General features: G+C 35.9%; 2 protein-coding genes across 12 annotated transcripts; one reads left to right on the forward strand and one right to left on the reverse strand.

Moving 5' to 3' along the window:
- The first annotated feature begins 8059 nt into the window (after nt 1-8059).
- LOC107950441 (protein AAR2 homolog) lies at nt 8060-13962 on the forward strand. The gene is made up of 13 exons (XM_016885293.2): nt 8060-8375; nt 8465-8547; nt 9032-9089; nt 9527-9586; nt 9999-10128; nt 10680-10903; nt 11004-11096; nt 11173-11244; nt 12285-12317; nt 12591-12722; nt 12947-13003; nt 13427-13522; nt 13625-13962. Exons 1-13 carry the CDS (start codon nt 8277-8279, stop codon nt 13682-13684), a joined length of 1197 nt encoding a protein of 398 aa, XP_016740782.1. The 5' UTR covers nt 8060-8276; the 3' UTR covers nt 13685-13962.
- Nucleotides 13963-14428: 466 nt separating this feature from the next.
- LOC107950451 (pre-mRNA splicing factor SR-like 1) lies at nt 14429-19826 on the reverse strand. 11 transcript variants are annotated; one of them, XM_041075787.1, is made up of 7 exons: nt 19594-19765; nt 18859-19160; nt 17605-17685; nt 16720-16791; nt 15955-16007; nt 15775-15855; nt 14429-15483 (listed from the first exon to the last, which is right to left on the reverse strand). In XM_041075787.1, the coding sequence occupies exons 2-7, from the start codon at nt 19144-19146 to the stop codon at nt 15429-15431; spliced, it is 630 nt and encodes a 209-aa protein (XP_040931721.1). In that variant the 5' UTR covers nt 19147-19160; nt 19594-19765; the 3' UTR covers nt 14429-15428. The 11 variants fall into 11 exon arrangements, 9 of the variants coding, with proteins under 9 accessions (XP_040931721.1, XP_040931720.1, XP_040931718.1 ...); XM_041075786.1 differs by having other exon boundaries at nt 15775-15858; XM_041075784.1 differs by lacking the exons at nt 15775-15855; nt 15955-16007 and having other exon boundaries at nt 18859-19004; nt 19099-19160; nt 19594-19747.
- Nucleotides 19827-23926: the final 4100 nt, after the last annotated feature.

The following is a 23926-nucleotide window of genomic DNA, read 5'->3' on the forward strand; positions in this document are numbered from 1 at the left end:
TTTGACATGTTTAATTTTTTTAATTTAACTTGACTTGAAATTCATTTGATTCGACTTGATTCGAAAAAAATTTAAATTGAGTTAGGATGATAAAATATGACTCATGAACTCAATTAACTTGAAATATTTTACTCGATTCGATCAAACGCTCACCCTTACAATGAGTCATGATGTAATGCCCCAAAATTTTAAGAATTTAATTGTGAAAATTTGCAGTAATTGAATTTCTGTATCTGTGATCTTATGCTCTGCTTTTGTGTTTAAGGTTTGGAGTTTGAGTTGTATTGTTAAAAGTTTTATCTTTTTAGAACAACCCTTATCCATTCGTTATATGATTAAGTATAATTTTGTATGAATTTATGTTAAGAATGAACTTGCTGGTTTACTGGTTAAGCATTTATTTGTATCTTGTTGTCGTTTGAATCCCATCGTATGCGTTAGGGAATTTTTTTTTCTTGTTGTCAGAAGTACGTTGGTGGTTAAGACAAACACATAATTAAAACTTTGTTAATGTTCTGTACTTTTTCTTTTTCTTTTCCTTTTCTTTCTTTTTATTTTTCTTTTCTTTCTTCCTTTTACTTCTTTGATTTCTCCTTTTCGATTGTGTTTAACAAGTGAATATCGAAAATTAGTGAGACCCTTAAGTTATTAGAAGACTTCTATGTAAGTACTGTTAGAATCATTCAACTTCTGCGAAGTTTTGTTAGATTTCTGTTGCGTTGTTAAATTAGGAATTCTCTGATTGTTTTACTTAAACTCTCTAATACTAGTCATTTTGTTCCCCTAGGCATGAGTACAGAAAGAAGTGATCTTTCACGTGTTGTGTCGATTTATCACGGTTGAATCGTCAATAAGCGTTCGCTGTTGAAAGTTTCCTCGTGTCGATTTATTCGACATAATTGATTGAATATTAACATTGCGTTATTTAGTCATTTTAGTCAAATGATTGATTGCCAAATGGTTAATTAGGTTCCGCGTAGTCTCCGCGTTTTTTTTCCATCAAAGCGAGACCAGATGCGTACCGAAAACCTTAATTTTTGCAAGTTTTGGTCGTCGAAAATGGTGGTTATTGAATCCACACAGCTAGGCACACGGGCGTGTGTCTAGGCCGTGTGAGCCATACGATTATGTGGCAGGCCGTGTGGGTGGCCGTATAACTCACTGTTCATCAATTTAGAGCCACACAGGCAAGGCACACGGGTATGTGTCCAGGTCGTGTGTAACAATGTTAGTGCAAGGTTATACGGGCAAGGGACGCAGGAGTGTGTCTAAGCTGTATAACTTATTGTTTATGACTTAGGACAACACGAGCGAGCACATGAACGTTTGCCTAGGCCGTGTGAGTCACACGGATAAGGACATGGCCGTGTGTCTAGGTCGTGTAACTCTCTGATTTATGCTTTAAAACCACACGGGTAAGGACATGGGTGTGTGCCCATGCCGTATGAGCCACAAGGGCAAGGACATGGGCGTGTGCCGTATATAAAAGGGCTCGAAAGTCGCTTTTGAGGCAGTAAATATTACTTAAGGCTGATATTGATGTCCTCATGGTATGAATGGTCTGAATTTGACCGAATGAGAACTCTTTGATATCCTGTAACATATGCATGAATTCTATACATGTATGTGCACTGTGATACTTAGTCTAATATTAAACTGTACTATCTGCTTGTGGAACAATTTAGAATAACTGAATGCATATTGTGGATATTGGTTTTCTGCATATGCATGGGCTGAGATATTATGAAGAAGGAAGTGTTATGTTCTAAATTAGTGGCTAAGCCACCATATGTATAACTCTAATCCCGGTGTTTCGTCTCATTACAATTTAGCAGTTAAGTTACGTTTCTGTAAACGTGTCAGACAGACACTCTTTGGTGTGTAGGGTTGGTTGTGCATTGAACGCCTTTAATGGTGTGTTAGGACGGCTGAAGATAGTATGTAGCGGATGAGGGTTAGGAATACTTGCATCTGACTCTAATCTATTCTGTATATGAAATTGAAATTGTTTCTGCATTTGAAATTAATCTACCTTGGATCTAAAATAGAAATGTTTCTGTTATCAGATCAAATCTTTGAATACGGGCACTGTTTGGTAAATGTGTTTATGTGAAACAAATTTCTATATGCACTGGGTTCACCACTCAATTTATTATTGGTTGAATTTCATGTGGTTCTTAGTCTTGAACGGGTAGGCACTGCGAAAGCTCGGTCAAGCTTTTATCTTTCATTTAAATACTACTTTAGGAATTTTGATAAACTATAATAATATGACTTTTGAAAGATGATATACTTAACTAATCTTTATGATGAATATTATGCGATGTATGGCTTAGTATTATTGCGTTATATGTATGGCATTTGAGGATCGTTGATGTAACTCTCTAAACTTGAACTGGACGTCTAGGGCGGGTTTAGGTGTTACATTAAGTGGTATCAGAGTCAGGTTTGTCAACACTCGGACTGTGTTTTGGCTCATAATGTGTGAGAAAATTAGTTGGGTGATAACTTAGTATCTGAGTTAATATGGAAAAATTGAAACTTTAGTGAATGACTAAGCCTCTAACGCTAATATTGTAAGTATTTTTGTTCTGTTATAAAGATTGTAATACCTAAACTGTTGTTTGGTTAAATGTTTTGATGTGAACTGGTGAAATTATCTTGTTCGATGTTTGAACTGATCTATGCACTCTGACATTGTAGCTAGACTGCAATAATGAGTTTGCGTGGTAATCATGAACGTGGTATTCGGGGGCTTTGAGGACGTCGAGGATGAGCTCGTACAGAGTCATCCTCTATGGGTAGTGTACCCAATTTGGAGACTAACAAGACAGTGGGTACTCCCATTTCTTAGACTCCGACGGTTGAGGACGACGCATTATCCCAGGCCATGATTCGAGTACTAGAGAGGGTCGCAAGGACCCATTCGAGATTAGGAGGTCGAGGGTCAATTATTAAACGAATTCGGTCGAATGGAGCTGAATTATTCAGGGGCGTCATAGGAGTCGCTCCTACTATTGTTGAATATTGGCTTGATGCTACCGAGCGTATTATGACTAATATTGACTGTACTCCCACTAATAATTGAGGGGCGCTGTGTCTCTACTTCGGGACGAAGCCTATCAGTAGTGGCTGACAGTAGAGTAAGGTACTCAACCTAACAGGTTAACTGATATTATTTTAAGAACGCCTTCCAGAGTAAGTACGCGGGGGTGAGTTATGTTGAGGCTCGTCGACTCGAGTTTCTGAGCTTAGTTCAGGGTGATCAGTCGGTGGTGAAATATGAAGCCAAGTTTTTAGGACTAAGTAGGTATGCACGGACTTTGGTATCGTCTGACTATGACAAGTGTGTGAGGTTTGAGGAAGGATTGAGATATGATCTACGAGTTCTAATAGTTCTTCAGAGGGAGTGATTTTTGCAATTCTGGTTGACAAAGCAAAGATAGTGGAAGAAGTGAAGCGCATTGAGCGCAAACGGCGGGATTGGGAGAGGGATCAGAGTAAGATTAAGAAGGATTCGGGTCCCTCTGGTTCTGGTCAGTGCCCTAAAAAATGGTTGAGGTTTGATTGGCCCCCGAGGGTCGATGCACCAGTTGTAGTGACTGAGATCCAGCTGTGCAATGATTGTGGGAAACACCATCCGGGTGAGTGCTAGAGAAAGTTAGGAATGTGCCTCTGTTGCGAGTCGCTGAAGCATCGAGTTAGGGATTACCCTCGTCGACCAGATCTGATGCCAGCTGCGGCACAGACTTCAACTTCGGGTTTTGTTGAACCTCCGAGAGTGGTTCAGCAACCACCTAAAGGTCACAGTACTGGTAAAGGCGGTAATAGTTCGGGGAGAGGACAGTGGGCACCAGGTAAAGGTGCAGGTCAAGCTGAGGCTCGTAAGCCGGTACCAGTTTATGCAGCGAAGCACTGCGAGGATAACGATGATGCTGATGTTATTGCTGGTACCTTCTTTATTCATTCTGTTCCGTACTATGCTCTCATTGATATTGTCTTTACTCACTTGTACATAGTTAGTGTTGTTTCTACAAACCTGGGTTTAACCGCTAAAAATATTGCTAGAGAGTTTTCTGTGATTAGTCCTTTAGGTTAGTCAATTCAAGTTGATAGGGTTTACAAGCGGGTACCCTAAAGCTCCAGGGTATGGTATTTTCAGTTGACCTGATGGAATTACCTTTCAATGAGTTTGATTTGATTCTGGGAATAGACTAGCTTGTGGAATATCTGGTCAGTCTAGATTGTGTAACTAAAAGAGTTACATTGAGAACTGATGAGAATGATGAGGTGGTCATGGTTAGTGAGCGTCTGGATTACTTCTCTAATGTAATCTCTGCTCTTGTAGCAGATAAGTTAGTCTAAAATAGGTGTGGGGCATACCTAGTGTACGTATCCAATTCTGCCCCGCAAAATTTTTTGTGGGAGATATTTGTACTTTGAGGGAATTTTCAGACGTCTTTCCCGAGGAATTGCCCGGAGTACCTCCGGATAGAAAGGTGAAGTTTGAAATTGACCTGTTACCAGGTACTGCTCCGGTGTCCATTGCGCCTTACCGCATAGCATAGAAAGAACTGACCGAGCTGAAAGCACAGCTTTAGGAACTTCTTGATAGATGATTCATTCAACTATATGTGCCTCCGTGGGGGGCACCGGTGTTATTTGTTAAGAAGAAAGATGAGTCGATAATGATGTGAATAGATTATCGACAGTTAAACAAGTTGACAATAAAAAAATAAATGCCTGTTCTTGAGGATTGATGACTTGTTCAACCAATTTCGAGAAGCGTCTGTCTTCTTCAAATTCGATCTGCGTTTCGGTTACCATCAACTCAAAGTCAAGGAGACTGTTGTGTACAAAACCACATTCAGGACTCGTTATGGACATTACGAGTTCTTGATAATGCTTTTCGGTTTGACGAATTCTCCGGCGGCGTTTATGGATTTAATGAATCTGGAGTTCCAACCGTACTTGGATAAATGTAATGATTTTTATCGATGACATCCTAATTTAATCTAAAACTGAAATTGAACATGATAATCACCTTCGTATTGTACTTCAAGTACTCCAAGAAAAACAATTGTATGCTAAGTTCAGTAAGTGTGAGTTTTGGTTACAAGAAGTCGCTTTTCTGGGTCATGTGGTAACTATGGAAGGGATTCGAGTCGATCCCAAAAAAATAGAAGCTATAGTTTAGTGGAAGCAACTGAAAAATGTAGTTGAGCTTTTTAGTTTTCTAGGTTTAGCCTGTTATTACCGACGGTTCATTGAGGATTTTTTCTAATTGTGTCACCTCTAACAAAGTTACTATGCAAGAGTGCTCCGTTTGTGTAGTCTGAGGCACAACAGGCTAGTTTTAATAAGCTCAAGTTCGTTCTGACACATGCTCTTATTCTAGTTCAACCAGAATCAGGTTAGAAATTTATGGTATACAGTGATGTGTCACATGTCGGGTTAGGATGTGTACTTATACAAGATGGTAAGCTGGTCGCTTACGCGTCGCGACAACTTAAGATACATGAGGGTAATTACCTTACGCACGATCTTGAGTTAGCCGCGGTTGTGTTTGCTGTGAAGATCTGGAGACACTATCTGTATGGTGAAAGGTGTATCATGTACACCGATCACAAGAGTCTCATATTTGTTAACTTAAAAAGAGTTAAATATTCAGCAGCGCAAATGGGTTGAATTACTTAAAGATTATGATTGTATGATAGAGTACCATCCAGGTAAGGCTAATGTGGTAGCTAATGCCTTTAGTCGTAGAGTGATGATTGATCTGAGAGTAATGTTAGCTCGTTTGAGTTTGGTTGAGGATGGGTGGCTGTTAGCAGAATTACAGGTTAAACCGATTTGGATAGAGCAGATTCGAGCTAAATAGTTAAGCGTTGAGTCCTTAGTTTAGTGATTGCAACATGTTGGTTCGAACGAGACTTCCGATTTTAGCTTGAATAGCGATAATGTATTGTGCTTCAAAGGTCGAATTTGTATACCTAATGATAAAGAATTGAGGCATTCGATCCTACAGGAGGCGCATAGGAGTCCCTATGCTATGCATCTTGGTGGGAACAAAATGTATCGGGATCTCCGAGAGTTATATTGGTGGCCCGGGCTGAAACAGAAGGTAGTCGCTTTTGTATCCCACTGTCTGATGTGTCAAAAAGTTAAGGCTGAACATCAGTTACCTTCCGGATTACTTTAGCCAGTTAAGATTCCATAGTGGAAATTAGAGCAAGTAATGATAGATTTTGTTAGTGGATTGCCTTTAACCCCCACTAAGAAAGATTCAGTTTGGGTCATCATTGATCGGTTGACCAAATCAGCCCACTTCATTTCTATCCGAATAGATTATTCCCTACAGCAGTTAGCTAAACTGTATATTTTTGGAATTGTGAGGCTACACAGGGTTCCAGTCTCAATTATCTATGATAGAGACCCACGATTCACATATCAGTTCTAGAAGAAAGTTCACGAGGCTTTAGGCAACCGACTTAATTTTAGTACTGCGTATTACCTTTAGACTGACAGACAGTCTGAGCGAGTCATTCAGATTCTGAAAGATATGCTTCGGAGTTATGTGATAGACTTCCGGGGTAGTTGGGATGAATATCTACCATTGGCTGAGTTTGCATACAATAACAGCTTCCAGTCTAGTATTCAGATGGCACCGTACGAGGCCTTGTATGGTCGTAAGTGTCGTACTCTGTTATGTTGGACAGAATTAAGTAAACGTTAGATATTGGGTTCTGAGTTGGTTTCTGAAATTGAGAGTACTGTGAAAGTGATTCGTGATCGCATGAAAGCAACCTCTGACAGACAGAAGTCTTGTGCAGATTTAAAAAGAAAGGATATTGAGTTTATTGTAGGTGATCAAGTGTTTCTAAAGGTATCACCGTGGAAAAAGGTTCTCTGATTTGGACGCAAGGGCAAGCTGAGCTCGAGGTTCATTGGACCTTACCTATTTTGAAGCGTGTCGGGCCCGTTGTGTATCAATTAGAATTACCGTTAGAATTAGAACGAATTCACAATATGTTTCATGTCTTGATGTTAAGACGGTATCGATCTGATCCGTCGCATATTGTCCCTGTCGACGAATTCGACTTACGACTAAATCTAACATTTGAGGAGAAACCGATCCAGATCTTGGAGCGTGATGTTAAAGTATTAAGGAAGAAAATTGTTCCTCTAGTAAAAGTTTTGTGGTGGAACCATGGTATTGAGAAGGCCACGTGGGAACCTGAAGAATCAATTCGACGGCTGTATTCGTATCTATTTGAGTCAGGTGAATTTCGAGGCCTAAATTTCTTTTAGGGTAAGGGAGTTGTAACGCCCCAAAATTTTAATAATTTAATTGTGAAAACCTACAGTAATTAAATTTCTATATCTGTGATCCTGTGCTCTGCTTTTGTGTTTAAGGTCTGGAGTTCAAATTGTATTGTTAAAAGTTTTATCCTTTTAGAACAACCCCTATCCATGCGGCAGTATATGATTAAGTGTAATTCTGTAAGAATCACCGGTTAGGCATCAGCCAAAAGAGTATTATACCTCTATGTATATTTATAGGGTAAGTAAAAGAGTTGGAACCCCACTCTAGTGTAAGTCAAAACCCAAAAACAAGATGAGTTGTATTAAAATATGAATAATTATTTGGATTTGGTACAGTGTCATGAAAATTTTTGAACTATATATTCCTAAATTATATCTAAAAATAAATAAGAGATATGTCAAACTTTCACCATTTGTGTATTCAATATTTACCCATAAAACTTTCTCATAGCAACAACCTTTTGCAAAAAAATTTTATTACTACCTTCCAAGCTCAACAAAGTAAATCCATTCCATAATTACTTATATATGTATGTATATATACACGCCATGATTGTATTATACTTACAATATATTTTAAACATTTATGATTTAATGTTAAAATAATTACAATAAATTTTATTTAGTTTCAAGTTTAATCACTAAATATTTGGTTTTTAAATAATATTTCATAGAAAATAATTATAAGAGATTTTATTATAAGATTCTAATGCATTTATTATCGCTCTGGCGTACCTCAACTCAAAGTGCGGTACAACATAAGCAATTGTACCCAAAAGCAGCCAAACCCAAGCCCAATCTTCAAAGTCCAGACCAGAGCTTGGGTTGACTCCAGAAACTACCTCCACTCTCTTCTTTACTCAACCGCCAATCTCCTCCTACTCCTTCCTCCTTCTACCTTGTTTTAAGAAGGGAGCAACTTCAAGTTGAGAACTAAAACCGAAGGGGAAATGATGGATGCAGATAAGGCATTGGAGTTAGTAAAGAGCGGAGCTACGCTTCTCCTCCTTGACGTCCCTCAATACACTCTTATCGGCATCGACACTCAGGTACTTTTCCGCCCCCTTCCCTATCTCTCTTTTGTTTCTCAAATTATATTTTATTCCACCTTTTTCTTTTCTTTTCTTGTTATTTGCAGGTCTTTTCTGTGGGGCCTGCTTTTAAAGGCATTAAAATGATTCCTCGGGGTGTTCATTTCGTCTTTTACAGCTCTTCCACCAGGTTAGTATCAAAATTATCAGCCAAAAGCTTAGCACTTTGTCAACTGAATTTGGTCATTTTTGTGGGTGTTGGATCTTGTGTGCTTAATGAATGGAGCAAGTTACTTTATGATGGTTTTGATTTGTAAAGAGGAAGCCTATCATACTGCCTTTGAAAATATGAGGTAGTGGAGAATGCTCCTGGCAAGAGGAGGATGAGTAGAGATACAACTCTAAAATCACATTTTTACTTGATTTTAAAAGTAAAATTAGCAATGGTGTAAAATTATCCTTATAGCCAATCACATGTAACTGAAAAGAAGAGAATTTATTGTTATCGTGCTTGGTAATTACTTGATAGGATCGTAGGCCATCATCACTTAACAGAAGATGCAGTTCAGATTAGCATTATATGTTATCTCTGAAAAAAATCACATTTTTCATTATTTCCTTATATATTTTCATTTGGAGATCTATATCATTGGCTTTTATTGGTTAACATGCAGGGATGGCAAAGAGTTTTCACCAATTACTGGCTTCTTTATCGATGCTGGATACTCTCAGGTGTGAAGGTCTTCGAACATGTTTGTAGAAAATTTTGGTAGTAGAAAAGGGAAATACAGTTTTCTTGTTGCTATTAAATAAAGTTGAGGAAGGAAAACAGACTTTTATGTATATATATACAATATACATGTAATGCTATTCTGTCAATTGAGTCTCATATTTGTTGTATGCTGCTGTATTTGTTTTTCTAATGATGGTGTTTTTGAGCACTTATATTATCTAAACTAGATTAGTTGATGTATAGCCATCTTATGCATCTTCTTTGCTGAGTAAAAATATGGACTGGCTAGAGTTCTAATTTAGCCATTTGCTTGTTCCTCAGTGATAAGTTAGAATCTTTCAAGATCATTAACTCAAGTGAACACAAAGTTCGTTGTTAATTTATCTCAGATTGGTAGCTTGACATAACTTGTAAGAATATATCCTACCATTGGCAGGTGGTTGTTCGTATGTGGGATCAACAAGAGGAACGCTTAATTAAAGTACCAGAAGAAGAGGTCTGTATTCATGTTAATTGTGCTTCTTATATTCTTTTCGATGATTCATTTAGATATTGATACCTACTAGATTGGTAATGGAAGTGTGCTGTAATATGGGATTCAAGCCCCAAAAGTGGGGTTGTTATCTTGTCCATTAGTTTTTGGTCCATTACTTTCCAATACATTAATCATCATTATTTTTGTGTAGACCCACTTATGAAGTGTGCAGGTCATACTTATAAATGGCCAGTAAATTTGCATTGGATGGTAATGGATAGGAAAATAATGGAGTGGAGCTTGACCCCTAAAAGTGAAAGGCAATGCTTATTATTTTGGAAGATTTGAATTGAGCTATTTTTTCTTAATGTTATGAGCAACACTTCTTTTAAATAATGCGTTTAATTAGTTCATACTTCATTTCTGTTTCTAGGAAGAGAGATACAGGCAAGCAGTTAGAAGTTTTGAATTTGACAAGCATCTGGGCCCCTATGATCTAAGCCTTTATGCAGATTGGAAGAGATTGTCTAATTACATTACAAAAAGCACTATTGAACGATTAGGTTTGCTCTTTTTTAGATACAGCCTTCTGATCTCCATGTGTATGGCACTGTTTTTATGATGTGTGTACTTTTGCTTATGTATGGATGCTCATGCTTTTAAGTTCTCACCTGGGCTTTCTTACATTTCTGTTTTATCATTTTTCTTGGTTTTAACAAGGGAATGCAGGGCGTATAGTGAGCTTAAATTGGAAAGTGTGGACTAGGTGCACAGCTCATTTACAAGACAATTTTGAATGTCAATTTGTACTTCATTCATTTTTTAGCAATGTAAAAAAAACTTCTTAGAGTTCCTTTAACAGTTTTTAATAGAATGACATTCTTATGGCTCCTTAAAGGACATTCTTATGGTTAATGAAATTTTTTGACTAGGTTTCATTGAAATGGATTCTTGTGGCTGCCTAAGATTCCAGTGTTCTGGGGTATCTCATGTGTTCCATGTTGCATTGTTTATGTTTAGTGATATGACAACTTTGGTGGGCTTAGATATGTAATATTATCTCTCCAATTAGAGTCTGCTTAGCATGATCTAACATGATACATCCAATGTGCAGAACCCATTGGAGGAGAAATTACGGTTACATATGAACATGGGATGCTGAAGAATACTTGTAAGAGTGCTATGGAGAGAGTTTTAGATGAGCAGTTGAGGAATAGTAAATTCTCTTCACCTGCTGAGGAACATCCAAAAAGAGGATGCTATTATACACCAATACCCCGTATCATAAAGCGCAAAGGAATTGAAAGTGAACAACTTACTTCTTTGAATCTTGACAAGGCAAGTGTTGCTAAGTCATGGTGTTGAGTGTTATTAAATTTAAATAGTTTCTAAATGGCATTTTCTCGTTTGACAGTAATTTTTTTGCTTCCCTATGCAGACCGAACTATTAGAGACCTTACTGGTGAAGGATTATGGTGGCTCTGAAGAGTCACTTCTTGGGGAGCTGCAATTTGCATTTATAGCTTTTTTGGTATGAACAGAATAACATACATTTTCCTCTAAAGTTGGATTCTGTTTGAATTTCACAACATGTGATTATCCTGCAGATGGGCCAATCACTTGAAGCATTCATGCAATGGAAATCTTTGGTTAGCCTTCTGTTAGGCTGTACTGAGGCTGTAAGTATTTATTTGCCAATTTTATATTCACATCATATTGGACCCTTGATGAATGGTTGCCATGTATTTGTTGGTCTGTCATATCACCTAAAAGGGGTAGGGCAAATAGTGTGAATGTTGTTAATTGCTTCTTTCAGTTTCATTTTTCTTCTCTATATTATATGACATCTCCATCCATCATACTCTATTATCATTATTGATTTCTGGTGATGGTTTTCTTGTCTCTTTATTAGGCAGAAGTAATTTGATGCTTTTTTGATGTGCTAGAATCACTCTTCTTGTCAAAGCACTGTTTGCAAACTTGAAGAGTTGAATCCTTGATAGTGACAAAGAGACTTAAAGCATGTTTGGATAATGTTAGGGCTATTATCCTTACTCTGGTGTCGTCCAATGCTTATAATTTCTTCAATTTACCCTCTGCAAATGACCTGGCTTAAAATGGATGCCACTATACCTTCCACTGTTGCATCGGGATCAGTAAAATATGAGATATTGTGGAATATGAAGAAGGAGCCACTTGTTCTCTATTACGATTTATTGGTTCTTTAATATTTAAGGATAAGTTAATTGATCCTCCATCAGCAATAGTGAGTGGAGATATACCAAATAAGAAGGAAACTCACTACTGGGTCTTCTTGGTTAGTCATCCTAATTGATTGAACTTTTAGCATCCGAATAGACTGCCAATGCTTGATGAGGATTGGAGTTAAACCACACTCTTGAACAATCAACACCTTCATCTGAAGCTGCAACAACTTGAACATTAATTTATATGAATATGGATGCTTGATTTTGGAAAATTTTATTGGTAAGAGATCCTAGGTCTGACCTTGGATGCACAAAAACCATGCTACTCACCGAACATTCTGTCTGCTGCATAAATGTTTTATTAGTTGCCTTTTTCAAAAGGCTTACATTTCCTCCATGTAAATTCAACTGTTTGGCTTGTTTCCATTGTTAAATTACTTAATGCGAGTATATAGCAAATGGATTTGTTATTTTTATTTGGCCTTGACTTTTCCGTTGTATATATTTTGCAGCCTTTTCAAACAAGGAGTCGGTTGTTCACAAAGGTAATTTTCTGAATTTATCGTTTCTTTGTCTGGGATCCTTTTTTGGGTAAATTTGCCTTAACTATATAATTCTGCACATTATGGTAAGAGCTCTATGCCTAGATCAAAAAATATTTGCTATTCCATTCAAGTTTATGCGTACTGAATTGGAGCTATCTTTTTTCTCTCTTAGTTTCAGTATATGCTGTCTGTCAACAACAAATGATTCCTTTTTTCCTGTCTTGATGTTTATAGTTTAGTGTTAATGTCTAACATACGTCAGGATTGTGACAGTTCATTAAGGTCATCTACTATCAACTAAAATATGGACTTCAGAAAGATCGTAGTGTTGGAGAGGCTGGGACATCAGCATTATTGGATGATTCATGGTTTTCTTCTGATAGCTTTCTGCACCGCCTTTGCAAGGTAGTTTCATGATTTTTAGATGTGTGGTTGTGCTGACTGATTCTTAGCATGATTATTTTGCCTTGAAATAGTTGAAACCTGCATCTTTTTGTCAAGTTCTGGCATTTAGTTAGAAATAGGAGCACCTGACTTATCGTTTCATTTTACCTAACTTTAAAGTAACCATTTTTCAGTAACATTAGCCTACACCAAAATTGATAAGTAGTTTGATGGTGGAATCACAGGATTTCTTTTCGTTAGTGCAAGATGCTTCAGTTGTTGATGGAGATCTTCTCTCATGGGTATGTGTTCTAAGCCTGGCTTTCTACGTTTCAATTCTTACCGATTTTATACTTGCCAAAACATGTTACGAGCTAGGAAGGTTGCTACACTTCACCTATTTCTTCCGTATAGTTATCCCTTTCCTATTTTTTTTTCTCTCCTCTTAAAAGGAGTCAATGGTGACAAATGGAGACTAGGCTTATTATTCATCTACTACTTTTTTTTCTTCAATCTTTAACTAATTAAACCTGATTGTTAGATATAAAGACTGCCTGAACCGTGTGTATATGAAAACCCTTAAAATCCTTGGGTGATTTGGCTAGTATCTGATGGGAGAATGTGTATGACTTTTAGTCCCCTGCAATTATTTATTTGCAAGCGGCTGGTACAAGTAAATTATGTGAAGTGAAAATCCTGAGTTTCAGTATATGTGAATTTTGCAGACAAGGAAATTAAAAGAGCTGCTTGAAAATAGTTTAGGATGGGAGTTCCAGCAGAAAAGTGCAGTTGATGGAATCTACTTTGAAGAGAATGATGAGGTCTCTCTGATTTTTTCATGTTCATGAATTTCAATCTCTCTCTCTATATATATGTATATAAACAATATCATCCCTCACCATTCCTGCTTTTAACTTGTGCAGTATGCTCCTGTGGTTGAGATGTTGGATGAGCCGAGCGGGAGCGAACCAACATCATCTTAGATAGTTGCATCATGTCTTATTATTCTTTGTTAATACATTAACGGCTGTGAGGGTAGTTTTCAACTTTGGTAATAGCAAGTCTGTGGTATATCAGTTTACGTATAGCCTATAGGATCAGAGGTAAACAACAACACTTGAAATTAATTCCATGTATAAATCAATTATCTAAACTACAATGAACTTCCAATCTTGTCTCAAAATTTGTGTGATCATGGACTGGGACATATGCTTAATTTAAGCCCTGAAATGCAGTGTTCGATAGATGCAGCTATTTTTTACTTGCTGTTCTTTTCTTCTATTCTGCTTATCCTGCTTTGGTTAGAGAACTAGCAAGACAAGGGGTGATGCATTTATGATGAACTCCTTTCTCAAATTAGAAAATTGTCTAAAATTCGTTACAATATTCATAAGATAGTAGTAATGGTTATTGAATTTATGTTTATTAAAAATTAATCAATAATTGAGTTGGAAGTAAACCTGCGAAATGTTTACAAATAAATATTCTTTGAAGTTAGAATTCAATCTTTAAACATTGAAGGTTGCATATAAAAATATCAAAAGATGAGAACACCATTATATAGATATTTAATTATTTTATAATTAACTTTGAAACAAATATCATATTTTTGTTAATGTAAATAATTCTTAAATTTGAATCTAGATAATTATTTTTTTTCTTCTAATTTCATACTTGGTGTTTAGATAATAACCAACAACGAACAAACAGCTAGGCATTCGAATAAGTTGAAGTTTAATTTTGGAATCATCTGAAGTTAAAATTAAGAAGATAATGGAACATTAGTATACACGTTATGCCAGTCGTGACCACGACTGCATCTATCCATCAGCAATCCAGCATTGTCCAGAAAGGGAGAATGAAAATGTTGACAAAGTTTGTTTTGTTTTTGGGTCTGATTTGATTTGATTTGATTTGGTGTTCTGCAATGCACCCACCCACCCTATTATTTCCAAGAAGAACCACCTAGTCTAATCACCTCTTTACCACTGTTGTCCCTCTTTGCTATCCTTTCAAACCCCCCATCATCTCCCTTTGTATCACTTACATCACCGTACAGATCTTTCAGCTTCGCCAAATTACTGGATGCCTTGCCTCCCTCTTTTGCTGGACTTGGAAGTCGATCATAATGACTGTTCCCACGTTGCTCACTCTGACTTCTGCTCCTCCTGTTTCCGCTCACACTCGGACTTCGGCTTCTGCTCCTGTATCGCCTACTTTCATCAGCGTACCTTGACCTTCTATCATAATCATGTCTTCGCTCCCTCTCCCTCTCCCTCTCCCTCTCCCTGTCTCTGTTTCTTTCTCTATTACAATCCCAATCCCGATCCTGATCCCTGCTTCTATCTCGTTCCCTATCACGGTCCCGACCCCAACCCCAGTCTTGGTCCCTGCTCCTCTCCCTTTCCCTATCCCTATCCCTATCACGATTCCGATCCCTATCCTTGTCAGAATACTCTCTATCACGGCTCTGGCTGCGACGGTGGCTCGGAGACCTCCTTGCATCATCACCACTGGATCTGTCATAAGGTGATGGGGGTAGAGTGCGACGCACAGGGGAAGAGTCCCTGGTCGATGCCCGATGAGGGGCACGCTGACCAAAGGAGACAGAAAGTGCTGCTTTTACAGAAGGTGGGCGGCGAGCAGTGTCATCAGATCCATGACGGTTATTATCCCCAGTTGAACCTGAAGGTTTAGTAGGCAGCTTCATCTTCTCAAGATTGGATGTCACCTGCCGCAACACAGGAACAGGGATTCGGGGGAAAAGAGTATCAAAATAGTACTGCAGCAAGAAAGTCAAGAGTGTCAATTTTTTTCCCTCTATGAAAAAAATAACAACCAACAACAAACCTAAATGAAAGACATGACAAAGTCTAAATGAATTCGAAGAACAATCAACAAATATTGTTCATCTTGGACAAAAAAATCAACACAAAAGACCAAAAAAGAAGTCAGACAAATAACCTAGCATTCAACTCAACCAAGGGAAACAAACTCTAAGAATACTGGGAGCTTACAATAGTACACTTAAACAATAACAATCTAAATGATGACATTCTGTTAAGTATCGGACCCTATACAGATGGAAGTTCTAGGCTGTGCTTCAAGTTCCAATCCAGGAAGAGTCAAAGAAGCATGCATTCGGCCCGCATTGCTGCTGCAAACCAATGAAATGCTTTGAAAATAAAACGAAACAAAGGAAAATAAAACTCAGATTAAAGGATACATTGAAGGGCAGACTGAGAAATAGTACCTTCTTCGAACATACAATAGCAGCAAGAGCAAAAATCTGGTTGTCCAGAAATTCTTTGCCAATCCAGAATGCAAATAGCATAAGCGTTATATTGCATTTAAGTTCATTACAGGATCAAGCGGGGAATACTAATTAGATTAATTATGTTCCGCACTACTGCTTTCAGAAGAATTTCTTCAAATTTCAGCCCAAATTTCTTCTACAACCATTAAATAGACCTCCAATGGTTTTTGCATAAATTTTAGAATATTTAGCACGGAATGCTACTTTGTACTATGTTTGCAATTGACTCCTAGCTTTAGTAATAAGTTGACCAACTCTTTCAAATAAAATTCCATTTGGGCCACTGGCAAGCTGTTCAAACAAATTTTGATGCACTTATCCACAAAAGATAAGGACTTCCTCAGACATGCATCATCTTAAGTAGGTATATTTAAAAAATCTAGAATCATGAAAGAAGAGAAAAACATTTTTATTATTTTTTATACCTGGAGATATAAATGCAATATCTGGTTGAGTTATTATGGTTAATCAGAATGGTGTAGCACGTCCTTACCAGCAGGTAGGTTATCATAAACTAAATGCAAACTTCAATGAGAAAACCAGAACAATTCCTTTTTGCACGATAAGCTTACAAAATTCAAATTGATCAAAATATCATTAAAAGGCTGACAATTTCTCACTAGAAAGGTGGTTCAAGTCAACAAGTGAATGGCAGGGAAAACATTTTTTGTATCATAAAGCATGTTGAATATTCAGTCTAACCTGTCCAAGAAGTAAATCACGCACGTACACGCCCATTGTGGTCATTCGTCCACTAGATCCAGGGGAGAATTCCTGAAAAAGCCATGATTTCAACTTGTGCTCAAAACATAAACAAAGCTCCATATTCTAAAGTCGAAGAAAAGGGGAATAAAAATGAATAATCATTTGCAAATAAAATTTGTACATGTTTTATTGTTAATCTTCTATTGTCATTAGAAAAAAGCCCAAAACAGAAACAAAGTTTTACATGCTAAAATAAGGGGGGGTGGGGGTGAAGGAATATAAATGAACAACCATTCCTAATATTTTTTATATGCCTTTTAAATTATTATTAAATAAATCAGTCAACAAGAAAGAAAGATATCAAGTGCTTGCAAAATAAAAACTATAGAAGTTATGAGTTACACCGGAAATAATGACAAAGTAGAGAATGCTAGGCTTGATATCCATAACTGGATTAACTAGTCAACCTATTCTTAGTTACCGCAGGAAAAGAATGTTGAGGAAATAGTTATCCATTAGAATATTTACTTATATTTAAACACAAACCAGCTCATTAAACAAATTACAAAGCATGATGGCACCCAAACTAATGAATAAAGGAAAATAATTCAGCCTTACTACAATCTGCAATTGTAGAGCAAAAATTGACCTTAAGCAATTTATAGAGTAACTTAACATCAAATATCAAACATTACCAATAGAAAACTATAATGCTTGGTAAACAAAAAAATAATGCCGTATTTGGGAACAAAAAATTGTGGCAAAAAGAGATTTCCTGACCTGTACAAAAATAAAAACATCAATGTAAATGATATAGTATTTAGGCAAATTTTACCACAACAAATTAAAGTACCAAAATTCAGTAGTCAAAGCATCTATTACCTCTTCATCTTTGATGTATGGTTCAAACCAACTCCATAAAGTCTTCGGATCGGCAGCATATCTCAAGTAGAGGAATCCAATCTGCAACCATAAGTTTAATTCATTAACTATACGGTTAATGGCTAAATGAAAAAAACAACCATAGGCAGCCATATATACATTCACATTGTAAAAGAACCAGAGAATGGGAACAATGAATCTGTAACAAGATGCAAGACATTGCAGGTATTTTCATGAATAATTTCAAGGAACCAGATAGCAATGATCTAAATTAGTGTAGTTAGGCAACTTTTAAACTGTGGGAGTAGTCTGTGTGCAAAATGAGTAATTATTTTGGTACGACTAGAATATGAGACACTGCATGAACAAAAACAATGAGCAACTGGTGCATTATTTCAGAGAGCCTTGACTGGGAAAATCTGATAAACCAAAAATATAGAGTGAAAGGTGAAAAGTACATAATCAAAGGCAAATAATAAATGAAAATCAGCCTTAGTTAGAAAGCATAAGAGAGAATTTGCAAACCTACATAATGCCCAATCTTCAGTGTAGCGATAAGGAAATAGGATCTGATTCCTATTCATGTAACTACAAGTCCATAGATATGGTAGATTAAAAATACTTAAACTAGATGAATAACGATAAGTGATTCAACAAACAATGTTGACCAATCATTCTGAAAATGCAGGACCGAGAAATCTAAGTAACCCAAGAAAAAAAAAGGAGACTCATCAAACCTTGGATATTGCAGGCATCTCATAAGCATAGCAAGTTACTATTATATGGGGGTTGGCAAACCCTCGCAACTCAAAGAAAAAATCACATGTCAACCTTTGTTTGTAGCAATCTGCTATGTAAAACAATTATATTATAATGCTCACATATTTGTTTTTACAAAAAAAAGAAGAAAAATAAGGCAAACTTGGTGAGGCAGTCCACTTGACTAAGCAAGCACTTATAACTTTTAAAATGTCCAAAAATACAAACAACAATGATAGAGTAACTAAGTCATGTTTAAACCATAATCAGGTTGTAATGACAACTTCAGGTTCACAACAATACTAATGAACTATAAGTTGATAACAACTGTACAAAAGTGGGAAAGCTCAGCTGCATTACACATCAAAGATCAATAGACATCAATAAATGCAAAAACAATGGTGAAACGACTATCCATCCTCTCTTCCAACAAACAACTTCTACATGGTTGGGAAAAAAAAAAAAGAGAAGATAAACAGGAAAATTTCCACTTACTGCTCTAATGTAAGGAGAATCAGGGTGCTTCAGTAGCCCATGCATTTGCTTGACAGTAAGTTTCATGGTAAAAAACTTGTAAAGAAGGCAGAATGCAGTAGAAGGACCACGACAATTCCCAGTCATCCACGGTTCGACATGATCAACTTGATTGTAAATTTCATCAATGACTTCATGGTAAGTCTTTAGTCGGTAAAGCTCTTTGAAATAATCAGAGGATAATATATTCATACAAAGCACCTTCTCTAACAGCGAATCAATCGGTTTACCACATGTCTGTATCTCCATGACAATACCCCGCACTGTCAACACAAGAATACACCACACAAAGTGTCATAAATCATAACCTTACTCCGCTCAAAGTAACATCATCTGATTTTCGAGAGAAAAGAAACAGACACAGAAGAACCAGAAAACCCATCCTGATTTCTAATATCTAAAAACAAAAACCTTGAAATTATTCGAAATACGAAAACCAACCCTAATCAAATTAATTGGAAATAAGGTATTTTCTTTAAAACATCGTACGTAGAAGCATATTAATCGTCAATCAAATCTCAAAACCTTAATAAGTACAAAAGACAAAGCGAATCCCTTGAAAATTTTTCATTTAACAAAATATCCACGGCCAGAATCGCAATAAACGAATAAAGAGAAGAAGTAGATAGATTCAACATAAGATAAGGGGGAAAACCGAGAAATCATAAGGAAAGGATGAGGAATTGAGAAACGCACCACTAAAAAGCGTGAGAGTGATGAAATTTTGGGAAGGAATCAAAGCAATTGACAGGAGGAGGATAAACAATAAACCCTAAGTCGAAGAGAGGAGAGCTTAGGCTTAGCTCTTTAGTTAACCAAACTTTTTCCTATGGCGACCGAACCATGACCCACGGCTATATCAAGAATAGACCCGAGGCCATGTGATGCATTCAATATTAAAACATTAAAAAATAAACACAGATGATTCTACAATAAAAACATATAGTTTGAGATTAATTATATATGTTATTGGCAGATTAAAAATATGCATAAAATATATTAAAATGTAAATTTAATTTGTGTATTTAAATTTTATTATATATATTTTTTTCAAACAAAAATATTAAAATACACTTAAATAATATTTTAATTACGAAAAGATATTTTTGTAATTTTTTGATTGATTTGGTAACTCAATTTAAGGTGACATTAACTCAGTTAATGACTTAATAAATAATATTTATATTTAAATTTAGATTTAAAATTATTTTATTAATAAATAATATTGAACCCATTCGTGAAAAAGTCTTTGTAATAAATTTATCAAATAATTACATGAAAAACAAATGTAGGGTTAAAAGTATTATGAAGGCTCTTGTACTAAAAATCAATATGTATTTACTCTTTTTACTCAAAAAAATGTGTAAATTAGTCAATATACATTAGATTAATAGCAAACTAATGATTTCTATAAATAATTTCATCTATTTCTATTGTTAAAAACTAGTGTTGCTAATAGAATAACCAAACAGTTACATATGATATGTCACATGTACCTCATTCTAACATAAATGAACCAGTTTTTAACAGTAGAATTGATGATTTTTTTAATAGAATGACCAGTTATCTTTTTTACCTAATGTACAAAGACTAATTTACTTATTTTTCTAGTAGAAAGAACAAAATGTAATCTAATTTTTAATATAAAGGCTTTCATGATACTTTTGTCAAAATTTTGAAGTCTATACATATTTCTAAGCTATATGTAAAAACAAAAGAACCCTCAAAATTATATATGTTAGGTTTATAAAAAATCTTGGATTTTATTAAAAAAAAATTGGATTTTGGGCGATTCATAAAGACCCTACACGTGCTGCTCCAACAAGCAAACTTTGGCTGGAGCGGAAGGTTGATTGTATGCGCTTGTCGAAGCGAAATAAACTTACCGCTAAAGCGGGAGGTTGTCTATTTGTGCACTTTGGAACGAAAAAATCTTCCACTGAAGCGGAACTGCCTTAATTACTATGTCAAGCTATCCTTTCTTCATGTTATCTCAGAATTACATTAAGTAAGAAATGTCGTAACCATTTGTTTAAAAAAAGGGATCGACTTGATTTTGAAAACGAAATTTAAAATGAGAGTCACCATCGATCTTGATTTGGTATGATCGGATCACATTTGTTTTAATAAAACAATTTTAGTTTACTAAAATGACATTTTGGTCTGCGAAATCCAAGAGAATAGGTTCGGGAGTCGGTTACGTGCGAGGAAGGATTAGCACCCTCGACACACCCAAAAATTGGTACCGAATTAATTAGTTAATGTCTTAATGTCGAAAGTTGAAAATCGGGAATGGATTTTAAATACGATCCTTTTTTATTGACGTCGATTTTAAAAATGCTTGAGTTAGCTCAAAATGATTATTAAAGATTTCCTCGTCTCAAGATATCGGAGTATCACATCCTGTAAGTTAGGACGCAATACCATGAACTCCCGAGCGCAAGTGTATCTTCATTTAAATTGGGATTCCATGCATTTTAAACCCAAAAGGATACTTAGCTATTTAGAATCAACGAGAGAGTCGAAACCCCGTAAGTTAGGGCACAATTCTTCGATGTTTCAAAACGCGAAACATTGCCTTGTTTTGAAATTTTGTTTTTGAAATAATAGCGAATACGATATTTAAACAACATGTATTATTTATTTAGGTAAAAATAAAGTGATTTATTGGATAAATGTTGTAACACCCCTTACCCGAGACTGTTTCCGGAGTCGAGCACGAGGCATTACTTAGCTTATCTTACCAATTCGGAGCATAAAAACTAGGTTTGAAAATTTATTTCATTATTCGCAGCAAATCTGTCCAATCGCGCAGCAGTTACTAAATTAATTATAACTTGAGCTACAGAACTCGAAATTTAATTCCGTAAATTTTCCCTGAAACTAGACTCATATATCTACTCACCATAAAATTTTTAGAATTTTTGGTTCAGCAAATTAGTACAGTTTATTAGTTAAAGTCTCCCCTGTTTCACCACCTGACTGCCCTGACCTCTAGTCACTAAAAATAAGTTTTCTCACTGTAGGATTTTCATATGAAGTTCTTATTTGTTTCTACAGAAAATAGACTCATTAAGAAATCTAAGCATGTAAATTTCAACTCATAACCATTTTTGTACAATTTGTAATTATTTTCTAAACTCAGAACAGGGGACTCCAAAAACAGTTATGACCCTATCTTACTAAAATTCACATATCTTAAAATATAAATTTCCTTTTTCTACACCGTTATTTTTCCATGAAAATAGACTCAACAAGCTTTAATTCCATATATCATTCACCCTCTAATTCATTTTATACTATCTTGGGAGATTTTTCAAATTCACGTCACTGTGCTGCCTGAATTCTGTTTCTTTGCAAAATTTTATCCTTTCATGATTTCCATGCATAATTTATCACCTAATCTTTCATAACAACAAACACCTTCATCCTTAATCATTTTAATAACCATACATCATCAAATACTTACACATCACTCATTAGCAAAATCATCATTACAAACATACAAAATAACTAAATCCCTATACATGCCATAACTCAAACGTGTTTCGATATAAAATACCGAGCAGTTGTAGTTGATAGTGTGGACGATCTCCGACTTCTTTAGGATCCTTGAAGTAGCTTTGCAATACTATAAGAGAAAGAGAAATAAAAGAAGTAAGCATAAAGCTTAGTAAGTTTACTAGCAAATAAATAACAATATTTAACTTAAATAATTAAACTCAATGTCTATATCTCTAGTTTACTCTTTAGTTAATCTCATACTAGTTCTCTTACTTGTTTACTTAGAATACTTGTGTGCATAACTTACTCAATCCTTGCTGCATCGTTGAACATCAATTGATAGTATAATAAGTTCTTAAGTCTTACAACTTACCTGAGCTTGCCATTTATGCTTTAAACTGAACTTTCATGAACATGATTCGTTTACAAGCCCGTTGAGCTACATTGGAATAATAAGGATACCCGGGTCTCTTCTGATAATAACATGCCAAAGCCATGTCCCAGACATGGTCTTACATGGGATGTTCTCGTGATGGTGCCCATGCCATGTCCCAGACATGGTCTTATAGGGGACCTCTCATCTCGGTGCCAACGCCATGTCACAGACATGGTCTTACATGGGACCTCTCGTCTCGGTGCCCATGCCATGTCCCAGACATGGTCTTACAGGGGACCTCTCATGATCTTAAGGATGCCAATGCCATGTCCCAGACATGGTCTTACATGGGATCTCTTTACCCAAATGTCATGACATTCGTATCCAGTACCATCCTTATGTATCAACGGGACTTTTAAATTTTAATTCTCTATCATTTCATGCTTGGATCATCATCAAATAAATTCATAAAATAAATTCATAATTGCTGGAAATTAACAGCATTAATAATAAATATTGAAATATTGCATTTATTTACCGTAAACTTACCTCGGTACCAATTATAGCCAAATTCACCAACTTAGTCTTCAACTTTATTCTTCCCTTTGTCTAACCTCGAGTTTCGTACCTTGATCTAAAATAGTAAATTTAACTTATTTAATAATCACATTCATCAAAACAGCCCTCGGCTCTAACTTTTTCAAAATTAAAATTTTGCCCCTAAACTTTTACATAATTACATTTTTGCCCCAAGGCTCAGAAATTAAACTTCATCTCTTATTCTTATGTTTTATAACATTCTGAACATTTTTCCCTTCTATGGCAACATCAAATTCCCACTCTAACATGTACTTATGAACATTAGGTATTTTTACCGATTATGTCGTTTTACTCGTTTTCACTTAAAATCGCTTAGCAAAAGTTGTTTAACATAATTTCTAGCTTCATATTCTATCATAAAACATCAAAATAAACACTTTTCACCTATGGGTATTTTTCCAAATATAAACCCTAGGTTAAATTATTGCTAGAATAAGCTAAATTAAGCTACCGGGATCTCAAAAACGTAAAGAACATTAAAAACGGGGCTTGGGATCACTTACTATGGAGCTTGGAAGCTTGAAAACCCTAACTATGGCTTCCCCCCTT

Source organism: Gossypium hirsutum, chromosome A08 (genome assembly GCF_007990345.1).
Source record: "Gossypium hirsutum isolate 1008001.06 chromosome A08, Gossypium_hirsutum_v2.1, whole genome shotgun sequence".
NCBI lineage: Eukaryota > Viridiplantae > Streptophyta > Magnoliopsida > Malvales > Malvaceae > Gossypium > Gossypium hirsutum.